Source organism: Lithobates pipiens, unplaced genomic scaffold, assembly GCF_037356315.1.
Source record: "Lithobates pipiens isolate NorthernLeopardFrog02 unplaced genomic scaffold, aLitPip1_a1.2 Scaffold_8, whole genome shotgun sequence".
Taxonomy (NCBI): Eukaryota; Metazoa; Chordata; class Amphibia; order Anura; family Ranidae; genus Lithobates; species Lithobates pipiens.
Window position 1 is genome coordinate 683383085 of NW_027507903.1, and position 14604 is coordinate 683397688.

The 14604-nt window shown below is 42.0% G+C and overlaps 1 protein-coding gene across 1 annotated transcript; it reads left to right on the plus strand.

Annotated features, from left to right (window-relative positions):
- The first annotated feature begins 827 nt into the window (after nucleotides 1–827).
- Nucleotides 828–12941, plus strand: LOC143962152 (C-reactive protein-like). Its single transcript, XM_077471483.1, has 3 exons — nucleotides 828–992; nucleotides 7281–7342; nucleotides 9591–12941. The coding sequence occupies exons 2-3, from the start codon at nucleotides 7285–7287 to the stop codon at nucleotides 10187–10189; spliced, it is 657 nt and encodes a 218-aa protein (XP_077327609.1). The 5' UTR covers nucleotides 828–992; nucleotides 7281–7284; the 3' UTR covers nucleotides 10190–12941.
- The last annotated feature ends 1663 nt before the right edge of the window (nucleotides 12942–14604 follow it).

Here is a 14604-nt window from a genome sequence, read left to right on the forward strand (position 1 = left end):
TTGGTTTCAGCGGACAATCCGCTCGTCAGTATGCTAGTCGGACGGACTAAGTATGACGCATGCCCAGAAAGGATTTACAGGGCATTGCTGTGTATTGGACTTCCTATTTCTAGTCCCGTCGTACGTACTGTATACGTCATCGCGCAAGCTTTCAACGGACTGTTTGGGCATCCGTGTGTGGTCAAGTCCGTTCAGTGGAAAGTACGACGGACTGTCTGTCGGATTGTATGACGGACTAAGTAGGCCATACAGTCCGCTCGTGTGTACGCGGCATTAGGGGACCCCCATGCACTATATTTAAGGGATTTTTTTTATATTTGATTGTTAATATAAATCACTGCTCCTGTAAAAACGATCTTTTTTCAAAAAAATGTTGTGTCCCCCCAGGGCAGTACCCAGATCCCCATATCTTTTTTATGGCCAATAACTTGCACATAAGCCTTAAAAACGGGGACTTTTTATTTTTCAAGTTTGGGTTTCCATAGACTTCAATGGGGTTCGCTGTTCAGGTCAGAACTTTTTCTCTGTCCAGGCGTTCTGATGCAAACCAAACTGGGGGGATTTTGGCCCATCTCTAACTGGCAAGAATATGTGTTTTTAAACAAAACCTGACCACTAAGATATTATATATCGTCTTAATTATCTGTCTTCCGAGAACTGTTTATTTTGCCATTTGTCCTTATTGTTTCCCAGGAGTATTGTTTGATTTCCTGTGCTTTTGTGCAATAATCCTCTGGACAAAAACTTAAGTGAAGGTTATACAGGAAATACAAGTAATAAGATTGAAGACGTAACTCTATCCTCCATGCTAACTTCTCCTCCATAATGTTGATCTCATTGATGGAGGTCGGAGGAGGAGGAGTTTCTTACGATGAAGAGACTTAATAACACCCCTCCATCCTCTCATCTCACCATTATCAGGAGGACCTTTTGAGACTCCACAAAGGAGAAGGCTACAACCAGACCAACAACACCGTACACAGAGATCGCAGGTAACACAAAGCTGGGGAACTAAGCTGAATAGGTGTGATTGTTCTGGATAAGGATAAAGATGAGAAAAATCTGATATTTGAATAATTCTTGATTCCGGCCGGTGACCAACAATATTAAAGTCAGAGGTCAGGTCAGGTCAGTCAGGAACCCAACACCTAAGTGCTGTGTCTGTAAGCAATTTTCCAGCGTTTTTTTTTTTCCATCTATTTTTATGTGTGACTTGCGTGTTTTCATACGTTTTTGAGCTTTGGCGTTTTTTTATTAGCCAATAGAAAACCCTATTATCTGTTGCATGATTTGTTGCTAGGTATTATACCCCGTACACACGGTCGGACATTCCGACAACAAAATCTGTTGGATTTTTTTCCAAGGGATTTTGTCCTAAACTGGTGTTGCATACACACGGTCAGACAAAGTTGTCAGAAAATCCGATCATTCAGAACATGATGACGTCCGTTCGTTAGGACGGGACTACGTTCAGGCTAGTAGCCAATAGCTCTGGTCCCGTAATTTGATCTGAGCATGCGTGGCACTTTGTCCGATCGGAAATCTCTACAAACGAACGGATGAAGTCCGATCGGATCATGTTGTCGGAAAACTTTATATCCAGCTCACAAACTTTGTTGGTCAGACATTCCAACGGAAAAAGTTAGATGGAGCCCACACATTATCCGACAACACGGTCCGATCGGACATTTTCCGTCGGAATGTCCGACCATGTGTGTACGGGGGCTTACAGCTTTTTTTTGCTTTTCCATTATCTTTAATTTATTTTTTATTATTATTCATTATACATTTTTTTTTTATTAGGTTACTACTACTACTACTTTTTAGTTATTTGTGTATTTATTTTTCATTTATTCATATATTATTACTATTTTATTTTTTTAATTTGAGCGGAAAATTGCGCTAAAAAAGCACCACAAAACGAGTGCATGCGCACAAAAACAGGCAAATGGCGCGTTTCCATTATTGAACCTCTCATTTCTATGAGAGGTTCGAGCTACAAAACGCTGAGGTGTGAACGGGGCCTTAAGAAGGAAGGTCACCTCTGAGCTCAGCCACTGCTGGGATAGGAGAGGAGAGGACACTGTGGAAGGGCGACTTTTATATCAGGGAACACATTCACTATTTCAATGCGAAAGGGGGGGGTTGCTAATTTTTTGGCAAAGAAAAAACATATGATACATGTATACTCCTGGATATACAGGGCCTTGAAAAAGTATTCACACCCCTTGACATTTCCCACATTTTGTCATGTTACAACCAAAAACATAAATATATTTTATTGGGATTTTATGTAATAGAGCAACACAAAGTGGCTCATAATTGTGAAGCAGAAGGAACATGATAAATGATATAATTAAATATGTGAAAAGTGTGTGTGGGGGGGGGGGGGCATTTGTATTCAGCCCCCTTTTACTCTGATACCCCTAACTAAAATCTTGTGGAACCAATTGCCCTCGGAAGTCACCTAATTAGTAGAGTCCACCTGTGTGTCATTAATTCTCAGTAGGGATGCACTGATGACACTTTTTTGACACCGAGTAAGAGTACCAATACTTGACATCATGTACCCGCCGATACCAAGTACCAATACCTATCGCCTACGAAGAGGGGTGGTTTGGGAGGTGGCGGGGGGTTGTTGTTTGGGAGCCGGGTGATGGCAGGGTCGGAAGGGAGGGGTAAGTGAGGTCAAGGTAGTTGAAGATGGGGTGAAATAGGGATTGAGGGGTGGGAGAGTTTAGATGGAAAAGGCTGTGATCACTGGGGGTGGGGGATGGGGATAGAAGGGTTATTGGGAGACATGGGGGCAGAGGTGACAACTGATAGAGGGAAGGAGGAGTCAACAGGCATGGTACAGGAGACAGTCAGAGACTGCAGGCATGGTACAGGAGACAGTCAGGGACTAAAGGCATGGTATAGGAGACAGTCAGAGACTGCAGCCATGGTACAGGAGACAGTCAGAGACTGCAGGCATGGTACAGGAGAAAGTCAGGGACTAAAGGCATGGTACAGGAGACAGTCAGAGACTAATGCCCTAATTCTCAGTATAAATACAGCTGTTCTGTGAAGCCCTCAGAGGTTTCTTAGAGTACCTTAATGAACAAACAGCATCATGAAGGCCAAGGAAGACACCAGACAGGTCAGGGATAGAGTTGTGGAGAAGTATAAAGCAGTGTTAGGTTATGAAAAAAAAATCTCCCAAGCTTTGAACATCTCACGGAGCTCTGTTCAATCCATCATCGGAAAATGGAAAGAGTATGGCACAACTGCAAACCTACCAAGACATGGCCATCTACCTAAACTGACCATACCGGGCAAGGAGAGCATTCATCAGAGAAGAGCCAAGAGGTCCATGGTAACTCTGGAGGAGCTTCAGAGATCCACAGCTCAGCGGGGAGAATCTGTCCACAGGACAACTATTAGTCGTCTCTCCACAAATCTGCCCTTTATGGAAGAGTGACAAGAAGAAAGACATTGGTGAAAGAAAGTCATAAGCCATTTTTTCGGGAGCAGTGATTTTAATAATGCTTAAAGTGAAACAATAAAAATGAAATATTCCTTTACATTTCGTACCTGGGGGGTGTCTCTAATATGCCTGTAAAGTGGTGAATTTTTACCGTGTTTAGAACAATACCACAGCAAAATTACATTTCTAAAAGCAAAATTGTCATTTAAAACTGATGGCGGCTGTAATGTATTGTTGGGTCTCAGCAATATAGATACGGATAATTGAAAAAAAAGAGCATGGGATCCCCCAGTCCATTACTAGGCCCTTTGGGTCTGGTATGAATACTAAGGGAAACCCCGAATCAAAATAAAAATAAAAAATGCGTGGGGGCCCCCCGAAAATTCCATCCAGGCCCTTCGGGGGGAACCCTGCTCCAAATTTTACAAAAAAATGGCGTAGGTGCCCCCCCAAAATCCATACCATCCCCAGAAAGTCTTGCAGCTGTAATTGCAGAGAAAGGGGGTTCTACAAAGTATTAACAAATGCCCTTCACACTTTTCACATATTTATTTGTAAAAACAATGTGAAAACCATTTATCATTTTCCTTCCACTTCACAATTATGAGCCACTTTGTGTTGGTCTATCCCATAACATCCCAATAAAATACATTTACGTTTTTGGTTGTAAATCAACAAAATGTGGGAAATTTCAAGGGGTATGAATACTTTTTCAAGGCACTGAAGTCCTGAGGAGGCAGTATAACTGTAAAATGCATAGACATATCAGGGTAAAGCATTGTTATAAGACATATATTTTTATTGTGCGTGTTTTATATTATTTTGTGAGACATTTTTATCGATTTGTATTAATAAAAAAAAATTGCGTTTTATTTAACCACTTCAGGACCAGGCCTATTTGTGGCATTTGTTGCTTACAAGTTTAAAGCAGTATTTTTTTTTTTGCTAGAAAATTACTTAGAACTCCAAAACTTTATATATATATATATATATATATATATATATATATATATATATATATATATATATATATATATATATATATTTTTTTTTAGCAGAGACCCTAAAGAATAAAATGGCGGCCATTGTAATATTTTATGTCACACTGTACTTGCGCAGCAGTCTTTCAAACTAATTTTTTTGGGGAAAAAAATAGACTTCAATGAATAAAAAAAAAAAAAACTAAACAGTAAAGTTATCCCAATTTTTGTTGTATAATGTGAAAGATGATGTTACGCCGAGCAAATAGATACCCAACATGTCACGCTTTAAAACTGTGGGATGGCGACAAACTGCTGTACTTAAAAATCTCCATAGGCGACGGTTTAAAAATTTTAGCGGTTACCTGTTTAGCGTTCCAGAGGAGGTCTGTAAATCACATGTGTCATGTGAACATTGTTTAGATTTGCGGGGGCAATTTAGGTATGTGCCATTGGCTGCTGAGTAAAGGGGAAGTGACATTGTGACGTCACTTCCAGGTTACTACCTCAGAGACCTGTTTTTTTTTTTTTTACGGGTCTCCGGCCAGGCGGTGGACATTCCCGCTGGTCTCTCGGGTCTCTCTGTAGGACGGGAAACCCGCGCGGAGCTGGATTTATCAAAATGGATCTTTTGCTGACCACTGCATCATCACATGCGCTCCCTATTTATGGAGTCTTCCCAGCAGAGTAGATGTGTGAAGATCTCGCTAGTCTCAGTGATGGTGTCCAGTGGTGACAGTCAGTGGGTCCTTCACCACGATGATTCCACTGTCAGTGTGACAAGTCCTGCTTGTTTATATTGAACAGGGTTTCTCAACCAGGGTTCCATGGATCCCTAGGGTTCCTCTAAAGGTGACTAGGGGTTCCTTGAGCAATGAGCAATTTTTGCCTCTCAGATAAGTTTCCATTGGCCCCTTTTGAACGTTTTAGCAATCTATAAGGGGGTAATTCTTCCCAATGACCACAAGTGTAAGGGGCATTCTTCCCACTGACCTTCACACTAATGTATCATGAGTTGTAGATATAGTCACTTTTAGCAGAGGGTTCCCTGAGACCGGAAAGATATTTCAAGGATTCCTTGGTAGACACCCATAAATGCAAATATGAGTATTATGCCGCGTATAGGGATGAGCTTCGAGTTCGAGTCGAACTCATGTTCTACTCGAACATTGCCTGTTCGCCTGTTCAGCAAACAGTGAACAATTTGGGCTGTTCGCAGCAAATTCGAAAAGCCGGAACACCCTGTACAAGTCTATGGGAGAAATCTAAAGTGCTCATTTTAAAGGGTAATATGCAAGTTACTGTCCTAAAAAGTGTTTGGGGACCCGGGTCCTGCCCCAGGGGACATGGATCAATGCAAAAAAAAGTTTTAAAAACAGCCGTTTTTTCAGGAGCAGTGATTTTAATAATGATTAAAGTGAAACAATAAAAGTGTAATATTCCTTTAAATTTTGTAGCTGGGGGGGTATCTATAGTATGCCTGTGAAGGGGCACATGTTTCTGGTGCTTAGAACTGTCCCTGCACAAAGTGTCATTTGTGCAGGAAAAAAAGTCTTTTAAAATCACTTGCGGCTAAATTGTCGGCTCCCCGTAATACAGAGAACACTCAATGTGTGTTCTCTGTATTAGCTGACAATTCATTCATTCATTGATAAAAAAAAAAAAAAAGCGTGGAGGTTCCCCTAAATTCAATTACCAGGCCCTTCAGGTCTGACATGGATATTAAGAGGAACCCTGTGTCAAATTTTAAAAAAAATTTGACGTGGGGGTCCCCCTAAATATCCATACCAGACCCTTCAGGTCTGATATGGATATTAAGGGGAACCCCGCATCAAATTTAAAAAAAAATTGACGTGAGGGTCCCCCTAAAAATCCATACCAGACCCTTTATCCGAGCATGCAACCTGGCAGGCCACAGGAAAAGAGGGGGGGACGAGAGAGCGGCCCCCCTTCCCTCCTGAACTGTACCAGGCCACATAACCTCAACATTGGGAGGATGCTTTGGGGGTCTGTGACCCCTCAAAGCACCTTGTCCCCATGTTGATGAGGACAAGGGCCTCATCCTCACAACCCTGGCCGGTGGTTGTGAGGGTCTGCGGGCGGGGGGCTTATCAGAATCTGGAAGCCCCCTTTAACAAGGGGACCCCCAGATCCCACCCCCCCTGTTTGAAATGGTAAGGGGGTACAAAAGTACCCCTACCATTTCACAAAGAAAGTGTCAAAATGGTTAAATAAGACAAACACACTTTTGAAAAATTCCTTTATTAAAAATAAAAAAAAATAAAAAAAAGATTCCAGCGGTGCTAATCCACTCTTGCTATCCAGCGACGGATCTCCGGGGTCCAGTGAATGCATACGTACGTCTCGCCCACATATGTTAACAGCGTTCAAGCCACACATGTGAGGTATCGCCGCTGAATGTTAGTGAGAGCGATACTTCCAGTACAAGACCTCCTGTGTAGCTCTAAACTGGTAACCCTTAAACTTTTTTAAAGCGTAGCCTATGGAGAGTTTTAAGTATCGCAGTTTTGCGCCATACTACCAGTGTGCGTAATTTTAAAGCATGACATGTTAGGTATTTATTTACTCGGCATAGAATCATCCTTCACATTATATAAACAAAATAGGGCTAGCTTTAGTGTTTTGTTTTTTAATTCATTTTTCCTCACAAAAAATTGCATTTGAAAAGTTGCTGCGCAATATGTATATAATGTTTCGGCTTCTTAGTAATGATGAGTTTTACATGATGTAGGAGCGAAGTGTCAGAATTGGCTTGGGACGGAGGTGGTTAAGAAAGATATTCATTTTTTTAAATTCATTTTATATGTTCTCAGAGAGATGGAGCTGAGTGTTGTGGTGTTGCTGTTGGTGGTCCCCGCGTCTCTTGCACAGGAAGGTAAGTGGTAGAACCTGCTCAGTGCTCACACCTACTGCTAGTGGAAATAAACAATGTGTAATATTCAGATTCTTCTCCGCTTTTCCATTATTCCTTTATTTAAAGAGGTTCCACAAGGAAGATCTGAGCTCTTTCCATCGGCTGCTCTGCTCACCGAATGACAGCCCTTAGATCATTGAGTTCCATAGGAGAGCCGGGGGCTGGGTGAGGTCTAAGCCATGAGTTCAGCCCTACAGAGACAGATGGCTTGTTCGGGGTAGAGGTGTTTCAGATGTCCATATAGATCACTCAGCAATTAGTCTGCAAAGAGTGGTGGACCGGTATTGGACATTTTTTTGATAGGACAACGTCTTATACATACTGCTCGGACCATAATGGGGGCTTTCAAATTGCAGGTATATCTCTGATAGGATCGAAAAATTCACAACCACAACTGGTCATATAAAATCCAGTGGCGGCCTGTTCATTAAGGGCGCACGGGCGCTGCCCCTCCTGTCCATCATCTCCTCCCATATCTATGCATCTGGCCCCTTTTGGGACACCGACGCATGGATTCCAATGTGGAGGGGCTGTTTATTTTTAAGTACCAATTAGAGCCAGAGGCTCTAATAGTCTTCAATATAGGGTGGGCTCGGGTCACACAGAGTGCGCTCAGAGCCCACCCAGGTGTGTTACAACAGCGAATCAATATTCGCTGTTGTAACACTGATCCTGCTCCCAGCTAATCAGGAAGCTGGTTTTGACATCGGTCACCTGATGGCTGAAAGGACAGGTGATCCTATTATGCACCTAGCAGGAGCAGGGAAGACCCACACAGCGGAAGCCACCATGATGCAGAGAGGACACAGGCGCCGCTGCCCATAGGAACCTGCAACCCACCGCCCGAAGGAGCCCGCAACCCACCGCCTGTAGGAGCCCGCAACCCACCGCCTGTAGGAGCCCGCAACCCACCACCCATAGGAGCCCGCAGAAACCAGAATTGTTCTGGGGCAGGGCCAATACTCTTTTGGTGGAAGATTTGAATCTAATGCTGTGTACACACGATCGGACTTTCCGCCAATGAAAAAGTGGATTTTTGTTCGAAGATTGTTGGCTCAAACTTGTCTTTCATATACACGGTGTCACAACAAGTACTTACCAAGGCCGAGATGCCGAGAGCGGTTAGCCCTTGCAACTACGCGCACCCCGTCCCCCGGAGGTGATAAAGGGAGCGGGTGGCACGCAGAAGCACTGGCCACCAACTGGTGCAGTTTCCTGAAGAAGCTAAGGAGCTGAGTGGTGGGTTTACTGGGAGTCAGGATCTGGCTGATGATCCTGTGCGTGATAGTAAACAGTCCCGGAGGTAAAGGGAATCAGGTAGCAGAATAGCAAGTCTGTGAAACAGGCCAAAGGTCAGATCTGTGAAATCAGGCAAGGAAGTCCGTAAGGCAGGCCAAGGGTCAAATCCAGGTAATCAATCAGAAAGTCTGTGAGGCAGATAAGGAGAGGTCCGTTAAAGAAGCCAAGGTCAATCGGGGATGAAAGCAGCGTAGTCAGGGATGGTCTGGGTCAAAAACAGGCAATCAGGCAAACAGCAGGTAACAGGCACAAACGGGAAGCTGACAACAAACCAACAACCCGTTTGGACACCAGAGCTGCCTAAAATAGCCACGCCATAGCGTGTGCGCCATGCGCACACTCGCGGGCCACTGAATTGCTAATCTGACGTGCATGAGCGCAATAGCATGGCGAGCATGGGCAGCCAAAGTCCTTCTCTGACACACGGTCACACAAATGTTGGCCAACAATTATGAACATGGGAACACAGTGACATACAAGATGTACGACGAGCCTGAGAAAAAGGAAGTTCAATAGCCCAGTGCGGCTCCTTCTGCTTGATTCCGAGCATGCGTGGAACTTTTGTGCCATCTTCACTATATAAATAAGCTCCTCCAACGCTCGGTACAGAATAACTGTAAACAATTATGATTTATTTGCCATGAACAACAACAATGAGAGGTGACAATGACAATTATAAGAGAAGAATCACATGACAAGGAATCAACGTTCTCATGGAGTAACTACAACAACTGAAAAAAATTGAAAAGATGATTCTTAGTGAAGAAAACTTCTGTCCTGAGATATATGAATGTATCCAATTGTTGTTTAGTTATGATTCTTGTACCTTTAAATAAATTCTGATTTCATTATTCAGCGTGTGAAGCTTTGATATGTATTCGTAATGATCTTTGTCTGTTTTCTTCCCTAGATTTGGAGGGCAAAGTCTTCGTCTTCCCCAAAGAAACCAACACGGCTCATGTCATTCTAAGACCTACAATTACAAAACCATTACAGGAAGTCAGCGTCTGTCTAAGTTCTTATACCGACCTTTCCCGTCCTTATAGTACCTTCTCTCTCGCTACTCCCGGGAAGGACAACGCCTTTCTCTTCTACTTACAGCCTCCAAACACTTTTTCTATGCATGTCAACCAGGAAGTCACTCATTTTAAAACGGACTCGGAGACTTTGGACTGGAGGCACATCTGTGTGACTTGGGATTCCGATACTGGAGTGATCCAGCTTTGGGTCAATGGAAAGCTCTGCCCAAGAAAAGCCTCAATGAAAGGGTCTTCTATCACACCTGAAGCCAGCATTGTTGTGGGACAGGACCAAGACTCTATTGGTGGAGGGTTTGATCCTAAGCAGTCATTGGTTGGTGAAATAAGAGATGTTCACATGTGGGATTATATCCTGACTTCTGAAGATGTACAGAAAGCCCTTTATGGTGACTTCAATGGAAATGTCATTAATTGGAAGTCTCTAGTCTATGAAATCAAAGGGGAAGTTCTTATCCAGCCCAAACTGTAATGTCAGTCTATCAGCTTATAATACACACCTTGAGGTTGATATACTAAAGACAAATAAGCTGTTTACGTTGCAAGGGAATTTTCCTAAGTGTATGAGGTGCATCTCTGCTGACATCTATCACTTGGTTTGGAACACATCTGTGTGTCCCGGAACTCCAGCACTGGAGGTGTCCAGCTCTGGGTCAATGGAAAACTCATAGGAGAAGCTCTGCTCACTTCCGTCATCCAATCATCTGCAAGAAAAACACAGGTGTTTTCCTGGCATGTGATTGAGTATTCTTAGCAAAGTGGATTGTCACCACATTGACTAAATTAAGTGAAAATTCTCTTGCAAACAATACCACCTGTTTGCCTTTAGTAAATCAATTTCTCTGTTTTTAAGATGCCCCAACTGCTGGTTTTGAATTTAATTAAAAATAATCATTTAATTTTCATCCAAATCAACAATGAGATTTCTTATTTACTCAACCGTATATCGGGATATATTTTCTTAAGTGTGTTGCACCATCCTTCTAGTAAATACGGAACCACAAAATAAATAACAGGTAGGAATGGTAACCCTTTTGCTGCAAGTAGTACTGGTACTCCGTGGCAGTTTGAGCGGTTATACCGGGGCCATGGCTGTAGTTATGACTTCAGTACCTTTTTTTTAGAGCTGGCAATGCTCTACAATGTAAAATCAATCATAGTGGCTGATTAGCTGCTGGATCACTTTTACAGTCATCTCTCTCCTTCACCCCACCCTCCATTGCCTCTTTTGGCTCTCCTGTCCCACCGCAGAACCCAGGACTGAAGCCGACGGTTCTGCTGGCTTACCATAGAGCTGGACATCCTGATCATCTCTATGGCCTAAGACAGGGGTCTCCAAACTTTCTATACAAAGTTTACTGTCCTTCAGACTTTAGGGGGGGAGCAGAATGAGGCCATCAGGAGTAGAAAATGACCCAGCATCAATTGGAGTAAACAATGTCCTATCTTTGGTGTCAGTGAGAGGAATTGTGCCTCATCATTCATGTCAGTGAGAGGAGTTTTGCCCCATCATTGGTGTCATTGAGAGGAATTATGCCCCATCATTGGCATCATTGGGAGGAATTTTTCCCCGTCATTGGTGTCATTGGGAGGGATTTTGCCCCATCGTTGGTGTCATTGGGAGGAACTGTGTCCCATCATTGGTGTCATTGAGAGGAGTTGTCTCCCATCATTGGCATCATTGGGAGGAATTTTTCCCCATCATTATTGTCATTGGGAGGAATTTTTCCCCATCATTGGTGTCAATGGGAGGAAAGTTGCCCAATCTTTGGTGTCATTGGGAGGAATTGTGCCCCATTGTTGGTGTCAGTGACATTAACTGTGCCCCATCTTGGTGTCACTGAGAGGAATGGTCCCCCAGCATTGGTTTTATTGGGCCCCGTTGTCGGTTTAATTGGGAGGAACTGTGCCTCTTTGTTGGCGTCCGTGAATGAAATAGTGCCCCATGGGCCGGATAAATGCAAGCAAAGGCCACTCAGAGACCAATCAGTTTTTGGATTGGGAAAGCATCTGTTACAAACTGATCTTAGTTAGATCAGATGCTTTTTAAGGGCAGGCGGGAGATCTGGGGTCTAACAGATGCCAGATGTCTCAATAACGAGGACAGGGTCATGTTTTAAAACAACAACATTTTGTTGCTTTGCAACATGAAATGAAGACAGGCACAGTTTTTTTTTTTTTTTATATACAGCTGTTTTTACTCAGTGCAACTTGAACGATGTAACACCAATGTGTCAGGAATTTTAAAAATGACTTGTAAACTCAATCAGTTGTAGCTCATCGCCTTCTCAATGGCACCCAAAGCCACCTGACATTCAGCTGTGGTCATTTTGATTAGCTCAGCATGGAAAAAGCTGACCACAGTGGCCAGGGAAAGTGACAGACACAGAGGGGTGGGGGGGCAGTGAATGAACCTTTGTTGGTCTCCTCCAACCCCCCATACCTGGAGGCACCCACCACCATGCTTGTCCTAGGTCCACCGATGGGAGCGTGGATCCTGGGAAACATGGAGGGGATAACCTTTGTTGGTCTCCTCCAACCCCCCATACCTGGAGGCACCCACCACCATGCTTGTCCTAGGTCCACCGATGGGAGCGTGGATCCCGGGAAACATGGAGGGGATGCATGTGATATGGAGGAGAGAAGAGCGTATCTCAGATATGAAACCCATTAGTGGAAGTGAATGGGATAAAGGTGTCAAATGCCTAACTTTATGTTAAATAATTATCCCAAAATATTTCTAAAAGTTATTATTTATTGATTAGTTTAACATCATAAAACATTGAAAACTTAAAGTGTGTAGTACATCAAAATCAATGCATACTAATTTTTAAATACAATTTTTTAGAAATATTTTGGGATAATTATTGAATGTGATGATTATTATTGATGATTATTGATTGTGACAATTATTTGGGATAATTAATGATTGTGATGATTGTTATTTATAATTATTGATTGTGACAATTATTTGGGATAATTATTGATTGTGATGATAGGCACTTGGCACCTTTAAAATCTTTATATCTTAATGAGTTCTGTGGTTCAACGATAAGAGTTGCTAATGACTGGTGAAGGGAATGGAGGGTCTCGTAGCTCAACTAAAGGAAAATTGTAAAAGATTTTTTTTTTCCTTTTAATATTAACAATATTTCTTTTTGTCATTTTATAGTCCTTGTTTAAAACAATATATAGCATAAATAAATATAAATCATCTGAAATAACATACACAGAGAAGTTATATGAAAGCTCCATTCTTGTTGTGTTTTTGTTCCCATTCTAAAACCTGAAGTTTAATTGGTTCGTTCATTTTTCGTTATTGGGAGATTCGGATATGTCCGAATACCCAAATTACAATACAAACGTTTTTTTATCGAATGCTCCGAATAACGAAACTAAATTCTAATTGAAATTCGATTTTGAATTTCACATCGAATTCCATTCCAATTTGAACTGTAAACATATTTCTGAAATCAAAGACTGCGTGTTTTAGTGTTTTGAGTACCATTTGGAAATAATTGGTGTTTTTGTTAAGCCAAAATGTGATTTAACCGCTTCAGCCCCAAGCATCGTTTTGAGATTTGTTGTTTACAAGTTAAAATTTTTTATTTTTTTTGCTAGAAAATGACTTAGAGCCCCCAAACATATATGGTTTTGTTTTTTTCAGACACCCTAGAGCAGTGATGGCAAACCTTGGCATCCCAGATGTTTTGGAACTACATTTCCCACGATGCTCAACTACACTTCAGAGGGCATGAGCATCATGGGAAATGTAGTTCCAAAACATCTGGGGTGCCAAGGTTCGCCATCACTGCCCTAGAGAAATAAATGTGGGTCAATCGCACCGTATTTGCGCAGCGGTCTGACAAGCGCAATTTTTTGGAAAAAAAATACACTTTTTTGAGTTAAAAAATAAGACAGCAGTAAAGTTAGCCCAATTTTTTTGTCCTCTATTGTGAAAGATAAGGTTACGCCGAGTAAATTGATACCCAACACGTCACGTGGAATGTCGACAAACTTTCACACTTAAAAATCTCCATAGGCAACATTTTAAAAATGTCTACATTTTACCAGTTTTGAGTTACAGAGGAGGTCTAGGGCTAGAATTATTGTGCTCGCTCTAAGGATCGCGGCGACACCTCACATGTGTGATTTGAACAAAAAAATAAATGGTGTCACTTTTATTTCTATTACAGGAAATGTAAACATCCCTTGTAACAGAAAAAAAAGCATGACAGGTCCTCTTAAATATGAGATTTGGGGGGGGTGGGTCAAAAAGACCTCACATCTCATATTTACACTAAAATGCAAAAAAAAAACAAACAAAAAACAAAAACAAAAAATTAATGTCATAAACAAAAAAAAATCCCCTTTAAGAGCATTGGACGGAAGTGCAATGCTAAGAAGCCAAGCAGGGGGGCCATCTTCCCCTCATTCGCATCCAGGCAGTGAGGGGAGTGGACGCGATCGCCTCTGCCGCTACCAATGGGTAGCGTTCGCTTCTGCGTGCAAGCTCGGCGGGATGAGACGCTTTAAAATTTTATTGTATAATTTTTTTTAATTAAAATTTTAATGTTTTTTCTTATTTATTTTACCTTTTTATTTTTTTTATTTTTAAGCTGTGCCAAACACTTTCAGCCCCGGACCATTTTGCTGGCTTAAGACCAGACCACTTTTTGCGATTTGGCACTGCGTCACTTTAACTGACAATTGCACGGTCGTGCGACGTGGCTTCCAAACAAGATTGACGTCATTTTTTTTCACACAAATAGAGATTTATTTTGGTGGTATTTGATCACCCCTGCGGTTTTTATTTTTTGTGCTATAAACAAAAATACAGGGACAATTTTGAAAAAAAAAACGCATTATTTTTTACTTTTTGTTATA